This window comes from Lethenteron reissneri, unplaced genomic scaffold (assembly GCF_015708825.2).
Source record: "Lethenteron reissneri isolate LAM-NWPU_2019-01 unplaced genomic scaffold, ASM1570882v1 scaffold_1640, whole genome shotgun sequence".
NCBI classification, from domain to species: domain Eukaryota; kingdom Metazoa; phylum Chordata; class Hyperoartia; order Petromyzontiformes; family Petromyzontidae; genus Lethenteron; species Lethenteron reissneri.
In genome coordinates, this window is record NW_026891378.1 from 1,852,918 (window position 1) to 1,876,961 (window position 24,044).

Sequence of the window (24,044 nt, forward strand, 5' to 3'; positions counted from 1 at the left end):
CCACCTTCCCCTCACCCTCACTTCACCCTCTCCTCACCATCCCCCCTCTCCACCGTTTATTGGGTTCAATGTTGTTTATGTCATTTATTGTGAAAATTCCGTTACAGTTCCTATGATCACTGTTGCATTGCTTTCATGGTTTTATTTTGGTGATTTCTAAAAGTATATTGGTTTAGCCATGTTTGTTTGTTGTAGTATAGAGTTAGACTGATGGCCTTAATCTAAGTTGTCTTGTGGTTGTTGTTGGTTGTTTGACTTGCATCCCACTGGGATTGTTGCACACAGCGTTGGTGTACGGTGATTTTTTTCTGCAATGTTTTGCTGTCTTTTCTCGGATTTCTGTTTGCACTCAGTCACATATTCACTTTAAGATGTTTTTGTGATTTTTTTTTCTTTTTTGTTTGTTGCGGTTGCACCCGATTCAAGAGCCGAATGGCTCACAGGGCTATACTAAATACATTAACTTGAACCTGAACCTAACCTCACCCTCCGTTCCACCTTCCCCTCACCCTCACTTCGCCCTCTCCTCACCATCCCCCTCTCCACCATTTATTGGGTTTCTATCTCTCTTCATCCTCAGGATGCGTGACTCAGATCCACGATCTTCAATGGTTGATAATCACACCCCACCCACATCCCAGGGTAGAGAGGCTGCAAGAATCGCTGCCGAACCTCGTGGATCACCTCCATGGAGTCGGCGCGGTAAAACGCCAGGAGCCCCCCCTCCCAGTGCAGGTGAAGCCCGATTCTGCGGGTGGAGGGGGCCCCCTTCACCGACAGTGCAGTCTTCACTCCACCATGAAACACTGAGAAGATGCCGCGACATTTCTCTAAACACCAGGACGCGTCGCTCTCTCCCAGCAGCTGTGCAGCACGATACCCTTTCCGTGGGATCGTCCCGTACGCGACTCCAACCCGCCACAGCGACGAGCCACCCACGTCCACCTCCCAGTAGTGGTGGCCCGACGAGAAGCTCTCACAGCACAGGGCTTGTGCACAGTAATCATACCGATGTGGGTGATCAGGGCGACCCTGGGAGGCATTGGTCAGCGTCATCGTCCTGAGATCCGAGGAGATCTGCAGTTTGTTATAAGCCGAGTTTGTGTCCAGAGTCGGTGAACATCCGTCTGTGACAACAGCGATGACAACATCATTACAGAACACCGCCATCACCATCATCCACCATCACCACCATCAACATTACCATCACCAACCATTATCTTTACCATCAGCAATAACATCACAAACATCACCATCACCAAGCATCCTTGCCATCAATATCATCGATGACAACAACATAAACATCACCATCACCACCATCAACACTACGAACATCAGCAGCATCACTATGGCAATAAGCACCATCACAAACAATCACCACCATCACTACCATCACAACTATCCCCATCACCACCATCTTCATTACTATCACCAAAATTACCAACACGACCAGCATCATTATAACCATCACAACGACCAGCAAAACCATCATCATCACCATCACTACCATGACCACCATAACCAATATCATCAGACCTACTACCATCAGCGCCATCAGCGAAACCATCACATCCATGACCACCTATATTATCACCAATGTCACCATAATTACCATCACCTCGACTGTCACTGACATCACCACGACCAACACCATCACCAATGCTATCACCATTCCCATCACTCACATCACTAACATCAGCATCATTACCACCATCATCATCTCGACCACAATCACCATCATTATGACCATTACCAGCATCAGGAACTAATTTGAGATTGAAACTGCCTAGTAGAGACCCAGGACTGGATCAGATATCACCTGCCACTGATGTTAGCCATGGCGAGTAATCATACTCAGGTATTCATCTTCTTGGTTCTTTCGGTAAAGTCACGTAGAAGGGAAGTAATACAATAATAAAAATAAAACAAAATAATTCTCACGACGTTTCGGCCACAACGCAAGCAGCCGTCCTCAGGTGAAGAACATGTCTGTCGATAAGACAGAGTCTAAATGACACGTCTTAGGCTTGGAGTGTCTATTTAAGCTGTGAGGGAGGAGGAAGAGAGCCTTGCCAAAAGAATTTGCGTTGTGGCCAAAACGTCGTGAGAATTATTTTATTATGTTTAACTTTTATTATTTTATTACTTCCCTTCTACGTGACTTTACCGAAAGAACTAAGAAGATGAATCCCTGCAGTCACGAAAGCTTTAAATCGAAACAAACTCAGCTCACTGAGTTCGTAGTGCAGTGTTCTAACCATTATGCCACCGCTCCCCCCATGCACAAATGCACAGCCATTCACAGGCACACACTCCATCTCAACATCACAATTACCTCTGACTCGTAATGCTGATTATTTACCCAAGAACACCACACTGAGTCTCACGGTTCTGTTCAGTAGGGTCCAGGAATGGGATGTGAACAAAGACAGAGATCCCCTGTGTAGCCTTCACAGACTATTGGGACAAGTGCTGTCCGTGTTTCTCTATGAAGATTGGCATGGCACACGAGGTGGGTGGCCAGCACCGCGCCCGACCAACTTTGTCTCCCTAGTGGCAATTTGGTTTACACACCGCATCAGGTTCCAGGATGTAAACAGAGAAATATCCCCTGTGTAGCCATTACAGACTGTGGGGGCAAATCAGCACCGTTGAAGTTTGACATGACACACGAGGGGTGCGTGGCCAGCACTACGCCTGGCCGCCTTTGTCTCCCTAGTGGTGATGTTTATAAAACTCCAGGTGATTATTTGAGGCTGAGTCGACCTCGTGCACACACACGGGGATCATTCATTGTCAAGATGGCCCCATCACCCATGATTCACACGAAAGAACTCACACAAGCGTTTGACTGCAGTTGTCTCCAGGACTTTAATTGAGGCAATGTCCTCTTGGCAGGGAGCTGAGGGTGGAGCTGCTGTAACCCTCCCTGCCCTGTGAAAGCAGAACAGACATGGCTGCTGTCTCAAATAGAGCATCGTCACTCACAGGATTATCACAGCTCCATCTCACAGGCACTCGTCAAACAAAGCATCATCACTCATCTCACAATTACAGCATCACCACATAGAATTACTATTACCACACACAGCATCATCACCACACAGCATCACCACACAGCATTACTATTACCACACAGTATCAACATACAGCAAAACCACACAGCACACAGCATCACCACACAGCATCACCACACAGCATTACTATTACCACACATAGCATCATCACATACAGCACCATCACACAGCATCATCACACACAGCATCACCACACACAGCCTCCCCATACAGCCAGTGTCTCACTGTCTGCGCCCCACACTCAGTCCCATGTTGTCGTGTGTCGAGTCGTGAATGATAGTCGTCTTTTACCTGCGCGTCTCCTCCAGGTGCCCCTGTGGGAGAGAGAGAGATGCGTTACTGTGATTCTACCTCAAATCCTATGTGATCAGTGGAGTTTCCACTGCAACACAGTGGAATACAAACCCCAGAGTCTTGGCTTATGACCCTATGATCACAATACTGACTTACGGGGAAAATGTTTCAGAGTGAGACCGCTTGATAGTCAACTAAAAACTATTATTTTTATTTTTCCAGGTAAGGCCCACGGATCTATGTAGCTCTTTTTCAGAAGCGACCTGGCCACAAATGATAGCTCAAGGAAGTGATTCACCACGTGGAAATTTCTAACAGCCCAATACTCTAAACTCACGTTTTCAAATGTGGAGGGAAAAACTGGAAGACCCGGAGAAAAATCCATGCGTCCATGGAGGGAGACGTGAAAACTACAAATATATAAGGACGTCAGGGATGGGATTAAATCCACGACCTTCGGTATCCCAGGCGAGGTAGTTAACATCTCGCCACCCCCATGAGGACCAACACTGATTTGCAGGGCAAATATTTCAGAGTGAGACCGGTTGATACTGATCTGTGTTGAGAGGAACGTAGGACTAGAAGTTTCTCGAGTTATCAATGCACATGGTGCAGATCTTGTAAAAGTGATGTTCAAGACACAATTATATAATTAATAAGTGTATGAGATAGTATATATTTGAGCATCCCTGATATGAACAATGAAGTTCGTGGTACACGAAGTAAGAAGCAGAGATGACATCGGCTCGTGAGCAGGAGCTGGTGGATTGTTGCATCGCGTCATCATGAGATGTGGCAATGTCTTGGGGAGGCCTTCCTCAATAAGTGGATAGATGATGGCTGATGACAATCATAAATACCGTGTACACTTTTGTTGTATGGTTGATTTAAAAAGTGAAATTCCATTAACATTTAGTTTATATTCACAATGAAACGAACTTAATGGGAATCTGTTAAAGGATGGGAGACATAATTAATTTAACTGAGAAAATATGAGCTGGCATTCCAAATGGCAGCCACTTGAGCTGCGATGCGAATCCATGAGTGGAGCTGTGTTCTCAAGCCCAGCGGATGTGAGCTCTCATTCAGGAGCCTCCCTCTGCTGCTGCTGGTGAGTGGGCTCTGTGCCAATAGCGACACTGGAGACTCATCGCTCACCTGCAGGAACGCGAGCGAGTCCCTCTCTTGCGCTAGGACCTGCAGGCGAGTGGCTGCTGCCTGGAGCTCGCTGATCTCCCGCTGGTAGTGAGCGATCTTCTTCTCGATCTGGGACAGCAGCTCGCGCCCTTTCTGCTCCAGTTGCTCTAAAGCCGCCTTCTCCTCCGCATCCAACGCTGCTCTCGCGTGGGCGAATCTGACCGAGATTGAGGCCTTTTCATCTGTCATGGATCCCTGCAAAGAGAACGAAATGCCACCTATGTTCAATAAATGTCTGGTCCTTTGTGAAATGACATTCAGGTGTCCAGACAGTGATACGAGTCTGCAGCACTCAGCCCTCCTTCTTCCTCTGATAGCGCTGCTGTGCATTGTCAGTACAACACGATTCGGGGGCTATGAGGCATTGAAATAATCAAATTCCATCAGGAGTACATTTAGGGTCTGTGCCATTCTCATTGCGCAAGGCTATCAGGACGATGCTTCACATGAAGCGAAGATGAATATGGAATTTGCCTCCAACAAGTAGAGCCCTAAGGAATTTTGAAGTTAGGCCAATTCCTCTTCAAATGAATATTTTGAATGTGAGAGAAAACCACATATGTATGGATGAAGAGAGGGGATAATGAAACCACTTGCTATACTGGCACCTGGCCACTCTGACGTCTAATTGGTTTCACTAAAATGGTGTACAACAGTCTATGTGTGATCCACCAACTCTGCAACCAGACTATTGGATAAGAGGTATGTACCACCTCATCTGACCAATATAGATAACAGACGTCGAAGTGGTAAGTTGTATGGAGATATGGGAATGTGGAATTTCCACCACTGATTCAGTTTCTCAGTGGAGATGAGAAACACCTCTTTGCTCGTCCTGATTATTGAGGCGCATGAACATTTGTTTCTTTAGTCCCACAATGTGTTTAGAGCCAATGGAAGTCCGCGTGAATGAATGGAGTTCTCCTCCATCACAAACCCTACTCATGGTGGAGTCACGGGGTCACAGAGTCCGGCCCAGACGTGGTACCTGCACGTCCCTGCGAGCGGCCTCCATCTGCCTCACGGACTCCTCCGCCTTCCTCCTCTTCTCCTGCACCGCCCGCGTCCCCTCTCCCACTTGTTTCTGTGAGAGACGTCACCAGGGGAGACTCCACTCACTCTCTAAGCATCCCCTCTCACCCCAACTCCACGCGAACCCCTCCACAGTGACGGGGGCAGTAGCCCCGGTACAGCGATGGAGGCTGGGGGAGTAAAGGCTTCAGGGGACTGATTTCACGAGGAGCTCAAACATGCACAGGGCTTCCTAAGTAGTGAGTGGAGCTACCGAAGCAGTTGACAGAGCTACCTAAGTAGTGGGTGGAGCTACCTAAGCAATGGGTGGGGCTACCTGAGTAGTGGGTGGGGCTGAGTAGTGGGTGGAGATACCTGGGCAGTGGGTGGGGCTACCTGAGTAGTGGGTGGAGCTACCTGGGCAGTGGGCAGAGCTACCTTTATAGTCAGTGGGGCTACCTGGGCAGTGTGCAGGGCGACCTAAGTAGTGGGTGGAGCTACCTGAGTAGTGGGTGGGGCTAACGGTGTAGTGGGTTGGGCTACCTGAGTAATGAGCGGTGTTATCCGAGTGGTGGGCAGGGCTATCCGAGTAGTGGGTGGACAAGGCACCAAAGTGGTGAGATGTTATCTGCCTTGCCTGCTATACAGGAGGTCGTGGGTTGGAACCCGACCCTGATGCCTGTATACAGTCGACCCGCATCACGGGGGTTAGGGGTGCAGGCCCCTCGCTATCTGGAAAAACCGCATAAGATGTTTTGGTCCCCTTGGCGTGTGAAGTGGTACAAAAAGATATGAGAAACGCGAGATACAAAAATCACTGCGATATCAGTGCGAGATATCACATGAGAGGCTGCCGTAAACACGCTTGGTGTCCTCCAAACCGCAGTTCTTTTTGCAAACTAACTTTTTACAAAATGTAACTTAGAAAAAAATTGCGTCTTTTTTTGGTATTAAAAGATAAAATACATTAATATTATACAGTACTGTATATATAAGTTATGCAGTTATGAGTTACAAAACTTTTTGCGTGTCGTCTGTGGCTTTCGCAAAACTCCCAAAAACTCCAAAACAATGCCCATTTAACTTCTTATGCTGACCCCGCGATATATCGAACCTGAGATGGGGAAAGTCGCGATGCAGAAGGGTCGACTGTACTATAAATCTACCCTTCAGATACTCGTTTGAAACATAAATTGACGGGCATGTAAAATATGAAATCCACTATAAAATGAGTCTGACCCAATCGCTGTGGTTTCGTTATAATTATATTTTGCTGTTGACAGAGTTCATCAGCTGATGCTGCGGTATCGTGGGTACTACGTGGTGACCATGAAAACCTCCTTCTCACCTTTCGTTTGTCGTGCTCCACCTTCAGAGTGACGAGCTCGTGCCCTCGATGATCCACAGTGACGGTGCAGTCCCTGCAGACGAGGCGTCCGTCGTTAACGCAGTAGAAGAGGTACTCGTCTCCGTGCTCCGCGCACCGTCGATTCTCCAGGTTCACACCGGGCGACACAAGGACGTGGTCACTAAACTTTGCCAACTGCCGGTGGGGCGCGACGTGGGTCATACAGAACGACGTATCACACTTGAGGCAAGTCTTCACTGCGGGCTTCCTGCAATGATCGCAGCAAACAGCAGAAGCAGCAGCATCGGCAGCCACGGGCTCAGCCACTCGCAGCTGCTCGATGAGGTTAGTGAGCGTCACGCTCTTGCTCAGCTTGGGCCTCCGAGGGAAGGTCACTCGGCACTGTGGGCAAGAGAAGGACTCTGCCGCATCCCAGGCGCCCTCCACGCACTTGAGGCAAAACGAGTGGCCACAGCTGAGCGTGCAGGGGCAGCGGAAGGCGTCCAGGCAGATGGGGCAGGTCAACTCCCCTGGAGCCTCGCGACCGCTGGGAGCCGCACTCGCCATGGCCCCGTGGCTCCACTCAGAGACGGGCGCTGGATGTAGCTCAGGCAGTCGCTGGCTGGAGCTCAGAAAGCCGCGGGCTGGAGCTTAGGCAGTCGCTGGCTGTAGCTTAGGCAGTCTCTGGCTGTAGCTCAGGCAGTCGCTGGCTGTAGCTTAGGCAGTCTCTGGCTGTAGCTCAGGCAGTCTCTGTCTGTTTCTCAGGCAGTCGCTGTCTGTATCTCAGGCAGTCTGTCTGTAGCTCAGGCAGTCTCTGTCTGTTTCTCAGGCAGTCGCTGGCTGCGTCTGAGACGCTAAACAAGGAACAAGCCACGTCAATAGGTGACAAGGAAGTAGGAAGTCTTTCAGTTTGATTTGCATGTCACGAGGCGTGCCCTGGAATGTGTTGACGTGTGAGCGAGTACAGACGCCTCAACTCCAGGTGTGGCTTAAAAAAAAGAAGACTCAGATTACCTCATCCTCACCTCTACTCACCTCAACTCACCTCATCGCAACTCACCTCAATTCACCTCAACTCACCTCAACTCACCTCATCTCACCTCAACTCACCTCATCCCATCGTAACTAAACTCACCTCAACTCACCTCAACTCACCTAAACTTACTTCAACTCACCTCACCTCAACTCACCTAATCTCACCTCATCTCAACTAACCTCACCTCAACTCGTATCAGCTGAACTGGCAGGGGAACGCTGCTAATAAACTCGTTGCTCCCTGCCGCTCTACTCCACGAGATTGTTGTTGTTATCTTCGTCTTTCAGCCTCATTTTTTTTCTTTTAAGTTTAACACTTTCAACTACTTCATTACAATAATTTGTTCCTGCCTCAAAGTTGCGTTCCAGTAGTCGAGCTGTGAGATACCGGTGGGAGTGGCCGTGTTTAACTCGGTCACGTGCCTGGGGCTCAGGGTCCAGTTTGTGGAGCCACAAACCACCGGGCGAGGCCCTTTGCTGAACCCGGCACCGTGACCCGCTCATGTGGGCGGGGGGCAGGCGCCCCAGGGGGGTCCGGCCGTAACACGTCAACATCAGTGTGTAAAAAAAATAGGTCCCTTTAAAGTGTGAGAAAATAATAATGATAGGTAAAAAAAATATGGCAATAAAATAGGAGTTGTGTTAAGATGTTAAACACCGAACAGAAACTTAAGCAAAGAATAATGTCTGCATTAACCACACACAGTGATTGTGATGAATGCATTAAAAATATGCTCTGATAATTATATAGGCATTGTATTTGAAACTGATTGGCCTACACCAGAGACAGCAGCCTTCTTTATGGCCTAGTCTCACCACCAGTGTTGTAGACCAGAGAACACTAAAACACGATCAGTACAAAGGCAAGAATAAGTATAACCCGTAAAAACAAAGTTTTTCACTATAAATCCTTTATATGCGTGGCGGCTAGAGTCCTCTCGTCCTATGGCTTGAGATGGCTGCCACCTATGGGTCAGATGATTGCATTGCACCATTAAGCAATTGGTAATAAAATATAATATTTTTGTCCTAAAAAGTGTAAAATTTTGGGAAAATAATTTCACGAACATTAATTGTCACGCACACCGAGTCTGTGTGGAATATGTCAGCTCGATTGGATCACGGGAAGTGGGTTAAAAAACGACCGAAAGATTTGCACGGTCCTAAGCGCGCAAGCACGCAAGCACGCAAGCAAGCAAGCAAACTTAATATAAAGGATTTAAAAAGCAGTTCGGATCCATTTTCTTTGCCCTACAATTCCCACAATAAATGTTGTTATATGGCACCAGCGCGGTTTTTTCAACATTGTTTTAATTGCGACAAAAACAAGGCCATTAACTTGCTCAGGAATACAGAGAAACTTAACAAGATTTGGAATTGAATAACCACATCTCGATTCGTCATGCACTATTGAAACACTTTGTTCAAGGACGTGAACCAACTGTGGCAGATACAAATTTATTGACAACCAAGTGCAACCAATTCTTCAAAACTCTCGGCAACAGTAAAAGCGCACATTTACATAACTCTGTAAGTCCACCGGCTTAACACAGCGTGTCGACGATCGCAGAACTCCGCGGCGACCGTTCGTACCACAACCCTGACGCGCGTTCCACTCCCGGGTGACGAGGCAACGCGGCAGAAGCCCACCAGCTTTGTGGGCAACATTCACTCTCGAGATCGCTTGCAGCCTCGGGGACCACCCCCCCCCCCCCCAGGACCCAACGGTAGTGCAGCACTCCAAGGATTCAAAGCAGCATCACCTCGACCTAGAACCTTCTAGAAGGTCTTTTCTTAAGGGGTTTTAGGAAGTGGTGGGGGGGTGGGGGGTGGGGGTCCCCCTCTGGAGGTTGGGGTGTCAAGCATCGGTCATGGGGGAGCTGGGATTTGAGTTAGTAGTGTATAGTGTGTAGTGTACAGTGTAGTGTATAGTAGTGTATAGTGTAGTGTGTAGTGTAGTGTATAGTGTAGTGTATAGTAGTGTATAGTGTAGTGTATAGTAGTCTACAGTAGTGTATAGTGTAGTGTATAGTAGTGTAGTATGTAGTGTATAGTGTAGTGTATAGTGTAGTGTATAGTGTAGTGTATAGTGTAGTGTATAGTAGTGTATAGTGTAGTGTATTGTAGTCTACAGTAGTGTATAGTGTAGTGTATAGTAGTCTATAGTAGTGTATTGTTTAGTGTAGAGTATAGTAGTGTAGTGTATTGTGTCACAGGGTACAAATAAGTGGCAAAAGAAAATACACCTGCATAGGGAAAGTGGGTGATTGAAATTTTGAAACAACTGCAGCAAACAAAGTGTCAATCACCACCAGAGACTAGAGGGTGAATGGAGGAAGACCCCAGGCCTCTCCGCTCTTGAACTCCAGCCTGCAGGGAACGAGAGCGGTACCCAGAAACCGGCCACGTTTCCAGCTTGGACACCCGGTGGGGAGCGGGGAAGGAGCAGTGGAGCACAAGGAGGCTGCCTCTGACACCTCCCTATGGTAGAAAGGAGCCAGCAGGCTCCGGATCGCTTCCTCTCCTCTGACGACGACGGTGTCAGGCTGGCGGTGGTGCTCGAGTGGCCTGCTGAGGTGCCATCTGTTGTGGAAGTGTAATAAAGCTCTTTGAGACGACTTCTGGAATCCGTCTGTTATCCACTTTAGGTTACAGTTACTTCACGCTGCTGATAGGCAGCGTGAGAGGGACAGATAGAGAGAGACGCACTGCCACATGGCAACTCGGAGCCCCGCTCCCGCGTGGCCCCTTCCTCCGTTCGTTCCCGTTCTGACCACGTGTCGTTCCTCTCTACCCCTATTTAATACCCGGGTCACGTGGTACGCTTCCGCCAATCCTCGTTAGCCTGCATCAAATCTTCCAGGCTCCCTTGTCAGCTCCCCGGACCACGCCCCTGACTCATCTCCCCATTGGCTGAGGCCAAAGCCAGCAGAACCAATCTCCATAGCTGCCACCCTTCCATCACGTCAGGGCCATGCCCCCAGGCTTCCCCCCATTGGCTGTAAACCAGGACCGGCAGATCCAATCACCATGACAAGTTGTGATACGTCAGTGAGCCAGATATATTCTCATATTACAGAAGTACTGAAGGCGATCCAGAGTCTGAGACCAGGAAAGGCACCAGGCAGAGTTGATCTCCCAACCGAAATGCTGAAGGACGGTGGCGTTTGTGCACAGACTGCCCTACATGACATTACAATTGTCTGGAACACTGGACGGGTTCTGCAGGATTGGAAGGATACCCTGGTGGTCCCCCTCTTTAAGAAGGGGGACCGCACAGACTGTAACAACTACAGGGGCATCTCACTACTTAGTGTGCCGGGAAAGGTCCTGGCAAGGATTATTCAAAATCGCCTTGCTAGGCATGCGGCTTTCTAGGCAGGAGAGGCTTGTGGAACCCCAATGACGTTTCAGGAAAGGGCGGTCCTGCACATGCCATATTTTCTGTCCGTCTGCTACAGCAGAGGTGTAGGAAATTCCAAAAAGACCGACAACTCTGCTTTATTGACCTGGTCAAGGCTGATGATACCATCAGTAGGCTCTCGGTTGTTCTTCGTGCTTTCGGAGTCCCTGACCCTCTGCTCATGATCATTAAGGACCTTCATGATGGTGAGCGGGCCCGGGAAAACTACGTGGCCGGGAGTCAGAGCCATTTCCTGTTCTTGTATATGCTGGAGTATGAAATATTGAAAAAAAAAAGATAATTCTAGAAAATTTCGCATAAATTATGCTAATGTTTTAAATTATGTGAATACATTATTGCTTTATGCGAATGCTTGCGATTATGTTAATGTGTGCAGTTATGATAATTAGACTTAGATTCGTTATCCAGAGTTGTATCAATCAGGATAAAACGATTATCTTTGATTAAACATTTATTGATTATCTTAGTGTGTTTGTTATGTTAGGTCTCCAAATTCATATCTCAACGAATAAGACAGTTTTGCATGGACTGGGAAAGAAGCACTCGAACACTTGGTGTTAAGCAATTTTAATTCTAAACAAAAATATGACACTCTAATATGCAAAGACAAAAGTATATGTCAATAGATTAATCGGCAAGATTATGCAATTAACGAAAATAAATGACTAAAACATTTCTTATTAATGGAACTCGACGGCAGCAACTGTTTTGCACGATCAGCTGATATTGAACGTACCAACTTGAAATTGCAACCCTTTTCGAAACACAAAGATAACTTTTTGAAAGTCTTATTCGTGTGCGTGTTGTGTGTGCGTTGTATCCTTGAAAAATTAATTTATTTTTAGAGCTTGGAGTTGTGTCGTTAGCTTACAGGGGGTGGGGGAAGGCGATATTCCACCAAGAGCCAGAGAGGTTCTCTCTCGCTTGGGCGTGGCAGCAGCGAGCCCGTCCTGCTTTCTCTCTCCACTGCTAGATTGAGCGGCATTGGCACGATGTTCCTTGAAGAACTTGGTTGCTTGGCGCTTTATGGCGCCCGGGGCTTGGTGCTGCTCGTGCGCTCTCTCTCTCCGCTGCTAGATTGAGCGGCGTTGGCACGATGTTCCTTGAAGAACTTGGTTGCATGGCGCTTGATGGTTCCGGGGGCTTGGTGCTGCTCGTGCGCTCTCTCTCTCCACTGCTTGATGAGTGGCGTCGGCACGACGCTCGCCGTCGTGGTGCGCGGTGATTCCGTCATCGGATAGCGCGCAGCTCCTCCACCGCTGGATGACGAGTCGGCACGACGCTCGATGACGCCCGGGTGGTGCTGCTCGTGCTCTCTCTCTCTCCTTGATCGCTGCCAACTTCACACGGACACGCGCCCTTACTTCAGGGATGTGTTGGCTCAGGCTCTGGACGACGCGGCTGTGCGCTTGGAGCGCTCTGGCGATGAACGATGGCTCTCGTTGCTCATCCGCTGCTGCTCGTCTTTTGCGATGCTCGCTTGGTCGACGCTTGGCGATTTCCGCCCTTTTCTACAGGTTGATTGCTTGTTGTCACTCTCTCTCTCTCATTTCTCCGTGCTTTCCTTTGTTCGTGCAGCTGACAGCTTCACTCGCTCTTAACCACACCTCGCCACTTCGTTCCATCTCTCCTCGAGGCACGACCCATGGTTTGTTGATGCCTCGGCAAGCCTCCGCCCTGTCTCCCTTATGAGCCTCCCTCGCAACTCTGCGTCGCAAGCTTGAGTCACACCGAACACGACTCGAACCAGACTGCCATCAGACTGTCACTCTAACGACCCCTCGTCGTCCCATCTCTCCTCGAGGCACGACGCGCCCCAACTCCCTTGCGAGCCCCGTCGCAAGCCGAGAGCAAGACTGAGCGCGACTCGAACCAGACTGCACTGCGTGATGTGCGTTTGTGTTTAAAACCCAAAAAAGTGAAAAAAAAAACCTCCCCTCTACGCATTTCTTGCGAGAGAAAAACAACCAAAGACAGACGTCCCAGCTATGCCAGCACAGACCCCCCTCTCGACATTTTGACCCCTCCTCCCCCTGAGTGGGTCGCCCCGAGGCCAGACCCCTCTCTATTTGATGGCTGGCATGTTTGTGCCGAACCGTTAGAAGACAAAGGTTGATGGGGAGGTCCTGACGTTGCTGTTTTTGGTGGCATTCCACTTTCCCAGATGCCCGGCATGGAATGTGGTGAGTAGTGGGTTGTTTTCATTATTTAATTAATATATATATAAACATTTTGGCCTAATTATTCTTAATATAAATTTTAAAAAGGGGCATAGATACAACACTGTACACCTTGGGATGCGACAGGGATGTCCTCTTGCTCCCACATTATTTAACATCTATTTTGACCACGTAGTTCGTGAAGGCTTCAATAGCTGTACCGGAGGAATTTCCATCTGGTCCAGATATAATGGGATGCTGATCGATGCCCGGGTGCGGTCAAGGGATGACTCCCTATTACTCAACCATGTTACGTATGCCAAAGATCTGGTGAATGCTGCTCACTCAGAGGAGGAGTAGGAGGTGCTACTGCTGAACCTGGAGCTTGCCACCGGGAGTTGGGGCCTTACCATCAGCCCCACCAAAACTAAGCACCTGCCTGGAAATTTGTACCATCGGACACTCCACCCTCACAACTCTCAATTGGTGATGGGGCAGTTGTGGAGAGAGTGTAGAGTTTCCTATACCTGGGCAGTGTGCTCATGACCGGCTCCGGTTTAACAGCAGAGGTCTCACTCCGAATCAGTCAAGCGGCATTATCTTTTCATTGGTTGCGTAACGCTGTGTGGGAGCTAACTTCAGTTCAGTTCATGTATTAGATATAGCCCTGTGAGCCATTCGGCTCTTGAATCGGGTGCAACCGCAACAAATAAAAACATGAACAAGAAACATTTTAAAGTGATTACGTGCAACAGAAAAATCCAGGAAAAAACAGCAAAGTCTTCCAGATAAAGCACCGAATATCAATGCTGTGTGTAAACATCCCAGTGGGATGCAAGTCAAACAATACAACTACAACAAACAAATATGGCTAAACCAGAACCTTTTCGAAATCACCAAAATAAAGCTACAATAACAATGTAACAGTGATCATAGGAACTGTGATTAAAATTTTACAATAAACGATACACATAACATGTACGAGCAAACTTTACAACCCTAGCTGGCCGCATGAGTCACTGCATAACAGCAGGAGTATCAGTAGGAATATCAAAACAATTTCAATGTATCTTTAAAGATTAGCACACTATAATCAAAACACAAGATGTTACTTTACAGCGGTCATCCGGAGCGATACATTTGATTTCAGGCCACTGAAAAGCAGTGGCAGCTAGAGTGGACAACTCCTCTAGAGCATCTTCTTGGTTCTTTCGGTAAAGTCACGTAGAAAGAAATTAATAAAATAATAAAAATAAAACATAATAAAATAATTATGTCTCCTTGACAGACCTGTTCTTCACCTGAAGACGGATACTTGCGTTGTGGCCGAAACGTCGTGAGAATTATTTTATTATGTTTTATTTTTATTATTTTATTAATTTCTTTCTACGTGACTTTACCGAAAGAACCAAGAAGATGCTCTAGAGGAGTTGTCCACTCATCCTCCGTTCCACCTTCCCCTCACTTCACCCTCTCCTCACCATCCTGCTTCTCCACCGTTGATTGGGTTACATGTTATACTAATAGGGGTTTTTCCCCTTTTTTTCTGGCAACAAAACTGACACCTTTTGCAAGGAATCATGCTTACATTAACCACAATACTTGCGGTCAAATGCAAACACAAAACAATACTCTGATAATTTATGCATTGTCTTTGAAACTGATTGGTCCACACCAGAGACAGCTTTCTTTGGAGCTTGTCTCATATGGTGTTCGACAATGCATAAATTATCAGAGTATTGTTTTTTGTTTGCATTTGACTGCAAGTATTGTGGTTAATGTAAGCATGATTCCTTGCAAAAGGTGTCAGTTTTTTTGCCAGAAAAAAAGGGGAAAAACCCCTATTAGTATATTTTGGTACTGGCAAAGGAGGTCCCATGATGGGTTACATGTTGTTTATGCCATTTATTGTGAAAATTCCGTCAGTTCCTATGATCACTGTTTCATTGCTTTCATGGCTTTATTTTGGTGATTTCGAAAAGTATATTGGTTTAGCCATGTTTGTGTTGTTGTAGTACAGAGTTAGACTGATGGCCTTAATCTAAGTTGTCTTGTGGTTGTTGTTGTACTTGCATCACACTGGGATTTTTGCACACAGCGTTGGTGTACGGTGATTTTTTTCTGCAATATTTAGCAGTCTTTTCTTGTATTTCTCTTTGCACTCAGTCACATATAGTCACTTTAAGATGTTTTCTTGTTCATGTTTTAGTGTTTTTGTTTGTTGCGGTTGCACCCGATTCAAGAGCCGAATGGCTCACAGGGCTACACCTAATACATGAACTTGAACCTAACCTCACCCTCCGTTCCACCTTCCCCTCACCCTCACTTCACCATCTCCTCACCATCCCCCTCTCCACCGTTTATTGGGGTTCTATCTCTCTTCATCCTCAGGATGCACGACTCAGATCCACAATCTTCAATGGTTCATTACAAAACCCCACCCACATCGCAGGGTAGAGAGGCTGCGAGAATCTCTGCCGAACCTCGTGGATCACCTCCATGGAGTCGGCGCGGTAAAACGCCAGGAGCCCCTCCTCCCAGTGCAGGTGAAGCCCGATTCTGCGGGGGGAGGGGGCCCCCCTCACTGACAGTGCAGTCTCCACTCCACCATGAAACACTGAGAAGTTGTCGTAACATTTCTCTAAACACCAGGACGCGTCGCTCCCTCCCATCTGCTGTGCATCACCACGTCCTTTCCGTGGAATCGTCCCGTACGCGACTCCAATCCGCCACCACCGCGCGTCCCCCACGTCCACCTCCCAGTAGTGGTGGCCCGACGAGAAGCTCTCACAACACAGGGCTTGTGCACAGCCATCAAACCGGTGTGGGTGATCGGGGCGACCCTGGGAGGCATGGAATGCTGTCATCGTCCTGAGATCCGAGGAGATCTGGAGTTTGTTTTGAGCTGAGTTTGTGTCCAGAGTTGGTGAGCATCCGTCTGTGACAACAGCGATCACATCACTACAGAACACCGTCATCACCATCATCCACCATCACCACCATCAACATTACCATCACCAACTATCATCTTCACCATCAACAATAACATCACCATCACCAACCATCCTCGCCATCAATATCACCAATGACAACAACATAAATATCACATTCACCACCATCATCAACACTGAATATCAACATCACTACCGCAATAAGCAACATCACAACCATCATCACCACTACTAGCGCCATCCACCATCACTACCACCCCCCCGACGATCGCCACTATTTCCATCACCACTATCCCCATCAGCACCATCTTCATCACCAACATCACCAACACGATCAGCATCATAACCATCACAACGGCCATCAAAACCATCATCACCACCATCACTACCATGACCACCTTAACCAATATCATCATCATTACTACCATCAGCGCCATTAGCAAAACAATCACATCCATCACCACCTATATTATCACCAATGTCACCATCACTGCCATCACCACGACCATCGCTGCCATCAACACGACCAACACCATCACCATCCCCATCACTCACATTACTAACATCAGCATCATTACCACCATCCTCATCTCGACCACTATCACCATCATTATGACCATTACCAGCGTCAGGAACTCATTTGAGGATGAAACTGCCTAGCATAGGCCCAGGACTGGATCAGATATCACCTGCCACTGATGTTAGCCATGGCGGGTAATCACACCCAGGTAAATAGGTTCGTAGTGCAGTGTGCTCACCACTATGCCACCGCTCCCCCCATGCATAAATGCACAGACACATTCACAGGCACAAACTCCATCTCAACATCACAATTACCCCTGACTCGTAATGCTGATTATTTACCCAAGACCACCACACTGAGTCTCATGGCTCTGTTCAGTAGGATCCTGGAATGGGATGTGAACAAAGACTAAGATCCCCTGTGTAGCCTTCACAGACGATTGGGACAAGTGCTGTCCGTGTGTGTCTATGAAGGCTGGCATGGCACACGAGGTGGGTGGCCAGTACCACGCCCGACCACCTTTGTCTCCCTAAGTGGCGATTTTGTTTATACACCACATCAGGTTTCAGGATGTAAACAAATACATCCCCCGTGTTGCCTTTACAGACTCTTGGGGCAAATCAGCACCGTTGAAGGCTGGGACGGCAAACGAGGGGGTGGGTGGCCTGCACTACGCCTGGTCGCCGTTGTCTCCCTAGTGGTGATGTTTATAAAACACACACGGGGATTATTTTTTTGTCAAGACCGCCCAATCACCCATCATTCACACTGAAGAACTCACACAGGAGTTTGGCTCTAGTTGTCCCCAGGACTTTAAGTGAGGCAAAGTCCTCTTGGCTGGGAGCTGAGGGTGGATCTGCTGTAACCCTCCCTGTCCTGTGAAAGCAGAACAGACATGGCTACTGTCTCACGCAGAGCATCGTTATTCACAGGATCATCACAGCTCCATCTCTCAGGCACTCATCAAACAAAGCATCATCACTCATCTCACAATTACAGCATCACCACACAGAATTAATATTACCACACACAGCATAACCACGCACGGTATCAACACACAGTTCACCACACATAGCATAATCACACAGCATTACCACATACAGCATCATCACACACAGCATCACCACACACAGCATCACCACACAGCACACATCATCATCACAAAGCATCTTCACACAGCTTCACCAGATACAACCTCATAACACAGCATCACCACACACAGCCTCATCCCACAGCATCATCACCACACAGCATCACCACACAGCTTCATCACACAGAATCACCACACACAGCCTCATCACACAGCTTCACCACACACAGCCTCATCACACAATATCACCACACACAGCTTCACCACACACAGCATCATTACCACACAGCATCATTACCACACAGCATCACCAAACACAGCATCACAACACACAGCTACCCCACACACAGCCAATGTCTCACTGCCCGCACCTCACACTCAGTCCCATGTTGTCGTGTGTCGAGTCGTGAGTGATAGTCGTCTTTTACCTGTGCGTCTCCTTCAGGTGGCCCTGTGGGAGAGATAGAGAGAGATTTATTACTGTGTCTCTACCTCCAATCCCTTGTGATCAGTGGAGTTCCCACTGCAACACCGTGGGTGGAATGTAAACTCCAAAGTCTTTGCTTATGACCCCATGATCACCAACACTGACTTACGGGGCAAATATTTCAGTGAGACCAGTTGAAAGTCAACTATGAACTACTATTTTTTTTTCCACGTAAGGCCCACTGAGCGATAGAGCTCTTTTTCAGAAGCGACCTGGCAACAAATGATAGCTCAATTAAGTAGTTCATAACGTGTGGAATTTATAGCAGCCTAATACTCTAAACGCACGTTTCCAAATGTGGAGTGAAAAACTGGAGGACCCGGAGAAAAATCGATGTGACCATGGAAAGAGACATGAAAACTCCAAATGTAAAAGGACATCAGGGTTGGGATAAAATCCCCGACCTTCGGTATACCAGGCGAGGCAGTTAACATCTCGCCACCCCTATGAGGACCAACTATTTCAGAGTGAGACCAGTTGATATTAATTAGTGTTGAGATTAATTCTGTCGTCAATGCACACGTGGCAGGTCTTACAGAAGTGGTGGTGAATACACAAGAATGTCATTAATACGCGTATGAGACCTCGTATTTATTTTAGCTTCCATAATAGGAACACTGAAGGTAGCGCATCCAAGAGGAGGTCCACAAAGTAAGAAGCAGAGATGACATCGGCTCGTGAGCAGGCGCTGGTGGATTGTTGCATCGCAGGATCATGAGATGTGGCAATGGCTTGGGGAGGCCTTCATCCATCAGTGGATAGCTTATGGCTGATGATAATAATGATGACCATGTACATTGTTGTTGCTGTTGTTGTAGGGTTTATTTAAAAAGTGCAATTCCAATAACATTTAGTTTAGAATCACAATAAAACTAACTTAATGGGAATCTGTTAAAAAATAGGAGAGCTAATTAACTAAACTGAGAAAATATGAGCTGCGATGCGAGTCCATGAGTGGAGCTGTGTTCTCAAGCCCAGTGGATGCGAGCTCTCATTCAGGAGCCTCCCTCTGCTGCTCCTGGTGAGAGGGCTCTGTGCCAATAGCGACACTCGAGACTCATCGCTCACCTGCAGGAATGCGAGCGAGTCCCTCTCCTGTGCTAGGGCCTTCAGGCGAGTGGCTGCTGTCTGGAGCTCGCTGATCTCGCGCTGGTAGCGAGCGATCTTCTTCTCGATCTGGGTCAGCAGCTCGCGCCCTTTCTGCTCCGCTTGCTCAAAAGCCGCCTTCTCCTCCACATCCAACGCTGCTCTCGCGCGGGTGAATCTGACCGAGATTGAGGCCTTTTCATCTGTCATTGATCCCTGCAAAAAGAAATAAATTCCACTTCTGTTCATTAAATGTCTGGTCCGTTGTGAAATGACATTCAGGTCGGTGTGACCCGAGTGCAACTCTGAAGGTGGTCCGACAGTGATACGAGTCTGCAGCACTGAGGCCTCCTTCTTTCTCTGCCTCTGATAACGCCGCTGTGCATTTTCGCTACAACACGATTCGCCATAACTGGCGGAGGCTGTGAGGAAATGAAATCATCAAATACCATCATGAGTACATTTAGCATCCATGCCATTGTCATTGTGCAAGGTTATCAGAACTATGCTTTGTTTACCGTCACATGAAGCGAAGGGAAATTTGTAATTTGCCTTCAACAAGTAGAGCCTGAATGATATGGGAAGTTAGGCCAATTCCTCTTGAAATGAATGTTTTGAATGTAAGAGAAAGCCACATATGTATGGATGAAGAGATGGGATCATGAAACCACTTGCTATACAGCCACCTAGCCACCCCAAAGCTGATTGATTTCAGTAAGATGGTGTACAACAGCCTGTGTGTGATCCACCAACTCTGCCACCAGAGTATTGGATAAGAGGTACGTACCACCTCATCTGACCAATATAGTTAACAGTCGTTGAATTGGTAAGTTGTATGGAGATATGGGAATGTGGAATTTCCACCACTGATTGAGTTTCTCAGTGGAGATGAGAATCACCTCGTTGCTCGTCCTGATTATTGAGGCGCATTAACTGTTGTGTCTTTAGTCCCACAATGTGTTTAGAGCCAATGGAAGTCCACGTGAATGAATGGAGTTCTCCTCCATCACAAACCCTACTCAGGGTGGAGTCACGGGGTCACAGAGTCTGGCCCAGACGCGGTACCTGCACATCCCTACGATCGGCCTCCATCCGCCTCACGGACTCCTCCGCCTCCTTCCTTTTCTCCTCCACTGCCCGCGTCTCCTCTCCCACTTGTTTCTGTGAGAGACGTCACCAGGAGAGACTCAACTCACTCTCTAAGCATCCCCTCTCACCCCAACTCCACGCGAACCCCTCCACAATGATGGCGGCAATAGCCCCGGAGGAGCAAGCGCAGAAGGGAACTCATTTTTCGAGGAGCTCAAACGTGCGCAGGGCTACCAAAGTAGTGGGTGGGGCTACTTGAGCAGTGGGGGGGGGCTACTTAAGTTGTTGGTGGAGCTGCCTCAGCAGTGGGCAGAGCTACCTGTGTATTGGGTGGAGCTACATGCGTATTGGGTGGGGCTACCTGAGGAGTCGGTGGAGCTACATGCGTATTGGGTGGGGCTACCTGCAGTGTGGATTGGGCTACCTGCGTAGTGGTTGGGGCTGCGTGAGTGTTGAGCGGTGCTGAGTAGTGGGTGGAACTACCTAAGCAGTGAGTGGGGATACCTGAACATTGGGTAGGGCTACCTGAGCAGAGGGTGGAGCTACCTGCATAGTGGTTGGGGCTGCGTGAGTAGTGAGTGGTGCTGAGTAGTGGGTGGAGTTACCTGAGCAGAAGGTGGGGCTACTGGAGTAGTGGGTGGGGCTACCCGAATAATGAGCAGGTGACCCATGTAGTGGGTGGGGCTTCCTGAGTAGTGGGTGGGGCTACCTGAGCGGTGGGAGGAGCTACCTAAGTATTAGGTGTGGCTACTGGAGCTATCTGGGCAGTGGGCGGGGCTACCTAAGTAGTGGGTGGAACTGCCTCAGCAGTGGGCAGGGCTACTGGAGTAGTGGGCAGGGCTACCTGAGTAATGAGCGGTTATCAGAGTGGTGGGTGGGGCTACCCGAGAGGTGGGTGGGGCTACATGAGTAGTGGGCGGGCCTATCCGAGTCGTGGACGGGGCTATCTGAGTAGTGGGTGGACAGGGCACCATAGTGGTGAGATGTTATCTGCCTTGCCTGCTAAACAGGAGGTCGTGGGTTCGAACCGAACCCTGATGCCTGTGTAGTGTAGTAGAACGACACTACTGTATTGGCTCGGTATGGGGGCTGTCGGCAGTTGTCACGGAGGTCGTGTCAGGCCGTGACACTCTGTGTGAACCCAACAGGACACGTGACCGGATAAAAGCGGGCCAGGGGCCCCAGGGGGGGGGCGTGGCCTGGGGCAGAGCCAGCCACGCCAGAGTGGTTATAAGCGGGGTGTGGATGGAGAGCTGTGCTGTTCTGGGCTGTTCTGGACTGTTCTTCTGGGTCATCTCTGGGATGAAGCTCTCCGGTCTCCGCTAGTGGACCAGGCAGCGTGTTGGGCTGTCCTGGTCCAGTGATGTAATATCCCCGTGTGTTGGTTAAGTTAGGAAAGGTGGCTACCACCTTAAGTCGTTATGTTAAGTGTTAATTGTTATGTTACCTAATAAATAGAATTGCCTCCAAAGTTCCAGTGTGCGCCTGAATTTAAACCACTACACCTGTATACAGTCGATCCTTTCACATCGCGGGATTTTGGGGCGCAGGCCCCCCGTGATCTAAAAAAAACCGCGTAAAATGTTTTGGTCCCCTTGGCGAGCGAAGCGGTACAAAAAGACACGAGAAAAGCGAGATACAAAGATCACTGCGAGATCACTGCGAGACATCAAGTGAGAGGCTGCCGTAAACACGCTTGGTGTCCTCCAAACCAGCGCATAGAACCGCAGTTCTTTTAGAAAACTAACTTTTAAAAAAATGTAACTTAAAAACATTTGTGTATATTTATGGTCTTTGTGTCCCGCACGTGACGTCACTCCAAATGAGGCCAACCCCCCTCATTAATATTCATGAACAGATGGGGTCCTCTACATGGACTCCCCCCGCCTCATTAATAATCATGAACGGGTGACGTCACTCCACATGCCGCACTCCTCCCCAATAACCATTAGCGGGTTAAATCACTCCACATGGGGCGTGGGGCAACCCCCCCCCCACCCCCCTCATTAATAATCATGAGCTGAACAATTTTTCTATTGAATATTTCAGATTTACTGCAATATACACCCGTCCTTGGAGGGACAAACAGGCTTGTTGAAATATTAAATACATTAATATTATACAGTACTGTACATATAATTTATGCATTTGAGTTACTAAACTTTTTGCGTGTCGTCTGCGGCTTTCGCAAAACTCCCAAAAACTCCCCAAAAATGCCAATTTTATTTCTTATGCCAACCCCGCGATATATCGAAACCGCGATGGGGAAAGTCGCGATGCAGAAGGGTGCTATGAATCTACCGTTCAAAAACTCGTTTGAAAAATAAATTGACGGACATGTAAAATATTAAATCCACTTTAAAATGAGTCTGAGCCACTCGCTGTGGTTTCGTTATCATTCGATGTTGCTGTTGAGAGCCAATGACAGAGTTCATCAGCTTGATGCTGCGGTATCATGGGTACTACACGGTGACCGTGAGAACCTCCTCCTCACCTTTCTTTTGTCGTGCTCCACCTTCAGAGTGACAAGTTTGTGCCCTCGATGATCCACAGTGACGGTGCAATCCCTGCAGACGAGGCGTCCATCGTTAACGCAGTAGAAGCGGTACTCGTCTCCGTGCTCTGCGCACCGTCGATTCTCCAGGTTCACACCGGGCGACACCAGGACGTGGTCACTAAACTTTTCCAACTTCTGGTGGGGCACGACGTGGGTCATACAGAACGACGTATCACACTTGAGGCAAGTCTTCACTGCGGGCTTCCTGCAATGGTCGCAGCAAACAGCAGAAGCAGCAGCATCGGCATCCATGGGCTCAGTCACTCGCAGCTGCTCGATGAGGCTGGTGAGCGTCACGTTCTTGCTCAGCTTGGGCCTCCGAGGGAAAGTCATTCGGCACTGCGGGCAGGAGAAGGACTCTGCCGCATTCCAGGCGTCCTCCACGCACTTGAGGCAGAACGAGTGACCGCAGCTGAGCGTGCAGGGGCAGCGGAAGACGTCTAGGCAGATGGGGCAGGTCAACTCCCCTGGAGCCTCGCTACCACTGGGAGCCGCACTCGCCATGGCCCCGTGGCTTCAAAGACAGGCGCTGGATGGAGCTCAGGAAGTCTCTGGCTGTAGCTCAGGCAGTCTCTGTCTGTAGCTCAGGTAGTCGCTGGCTACGTCTGAGATGCTAAACGAGGAACAAGCCACGTAAATAGGTGACAAGGAAGAAGGAAGTCTTCCAGTTTTATTGGCATATCACGAGGCGTGCTCTGGAATGTGTTGACGTGTGA

At 48.5% G+C, this 24,044-nt stretch overlaps 2 protein-coding genes across 2 annotated transcripts; both read right to left on the reverse strand.

The window, feature by feature from the left end:
- Window positions 1–576: 576 nt before the first annotated feature.
- Window positions 577–7,750, reverse strand: LOC133339126 (E3 ubiquitin/ISG15 ligase TRIM25-like). The gene is made up of 6 exons (XM_061547252.1): window positions 6,928–7,750; window positions 5,557–5,652; window positions 4,530–4,763; window positions 3,369–3,391; window positions 2,840–2,934; window positions 577–1,127 (listed from the first exon to the last, which is right to left on the reverse strand). Exons 1-6 carry the CDS (start codon window positions 7,492–7,494, stop codon window positions 577–579), a joined length of 1,566 nt encoding a protein of 521 aa, XP_061403236.1. The 5' UTR covers window positions 7,495–7,750.
- A 2,530-nt stretch (window positions 7,751–10,280) lies between these two features.
- LOC133339069 (E3 ubiquitin/ISG15 ligase TRIM25-like) lies at window positions 10,281–23,832 on the reverse strand. Its single transcript, XM_061547191.1, has 6 exons — window positions 23,266–23,832; window positions 20,748–20,843; window positions 19,665–19,898; window positions 18,538–18,560; window positions 15,991–16,104; window positions 10,281–10,332 (listed from the first exon to the last, which is right to left on the reverse strand). Exons 1-6 carry the CDS (start codon window positions 23,830–23,832, stop codon window positions 10,281–10,283), a joined length of 1,086 nt encoding a protein of 361 aa, XP_061403175.1.
- Between the last annotated feature and the right edge of the window lie 212 nt (window positions 23,833–24,044).

Bases quoted from the DNA above. Each gene is read 5' to 3' on its own strand.
- LOC133339069 (XM_061547191.1), bottom strand. From the start codon at position 23,832: ATGGCGAGTGCGGCTCCCAGTGGTAGCGAGGCTCCAGGGGAGTTGACC. The intron at 20,844-23,265 runs GTGAGGAGGAGG...CGTCTCTCACAG, and splicing joins TGGAGCACGACAAAAGAAAG to AAACAAGTGGGAGAGGAGAC. The intron at 10,333-15,990 runs GTGGGTGGGGTT...CGTTCCCTGCAG, and splicing joins CAGCCTCTCTACCCTGCGAT to GCTGGAGTTCAAGAGCGGAG.
- LOC133339126 (XM_061547252.1), bottom strand. From the start codon at position 7,494: ATGGCGAGTGCGGCTCCCAGCGGTCGCGAGGCTCCAGGGGAGTTGACC. The intron at 4,764-5,556 runs GTACCACGTCTG...TTCTCTTTGCAG, and splicing joins CCGCTCGCAGGGACGTGCAG to GGATCCATGACAGATGAAAA. The intron at 1,128-2,839 runs GTGAGTTCTTTC...CTGTTGTCACAG, and splicing joins AACTGCAGTCAAACGCTTGT to ACGGATGTTCACCGACTCTG.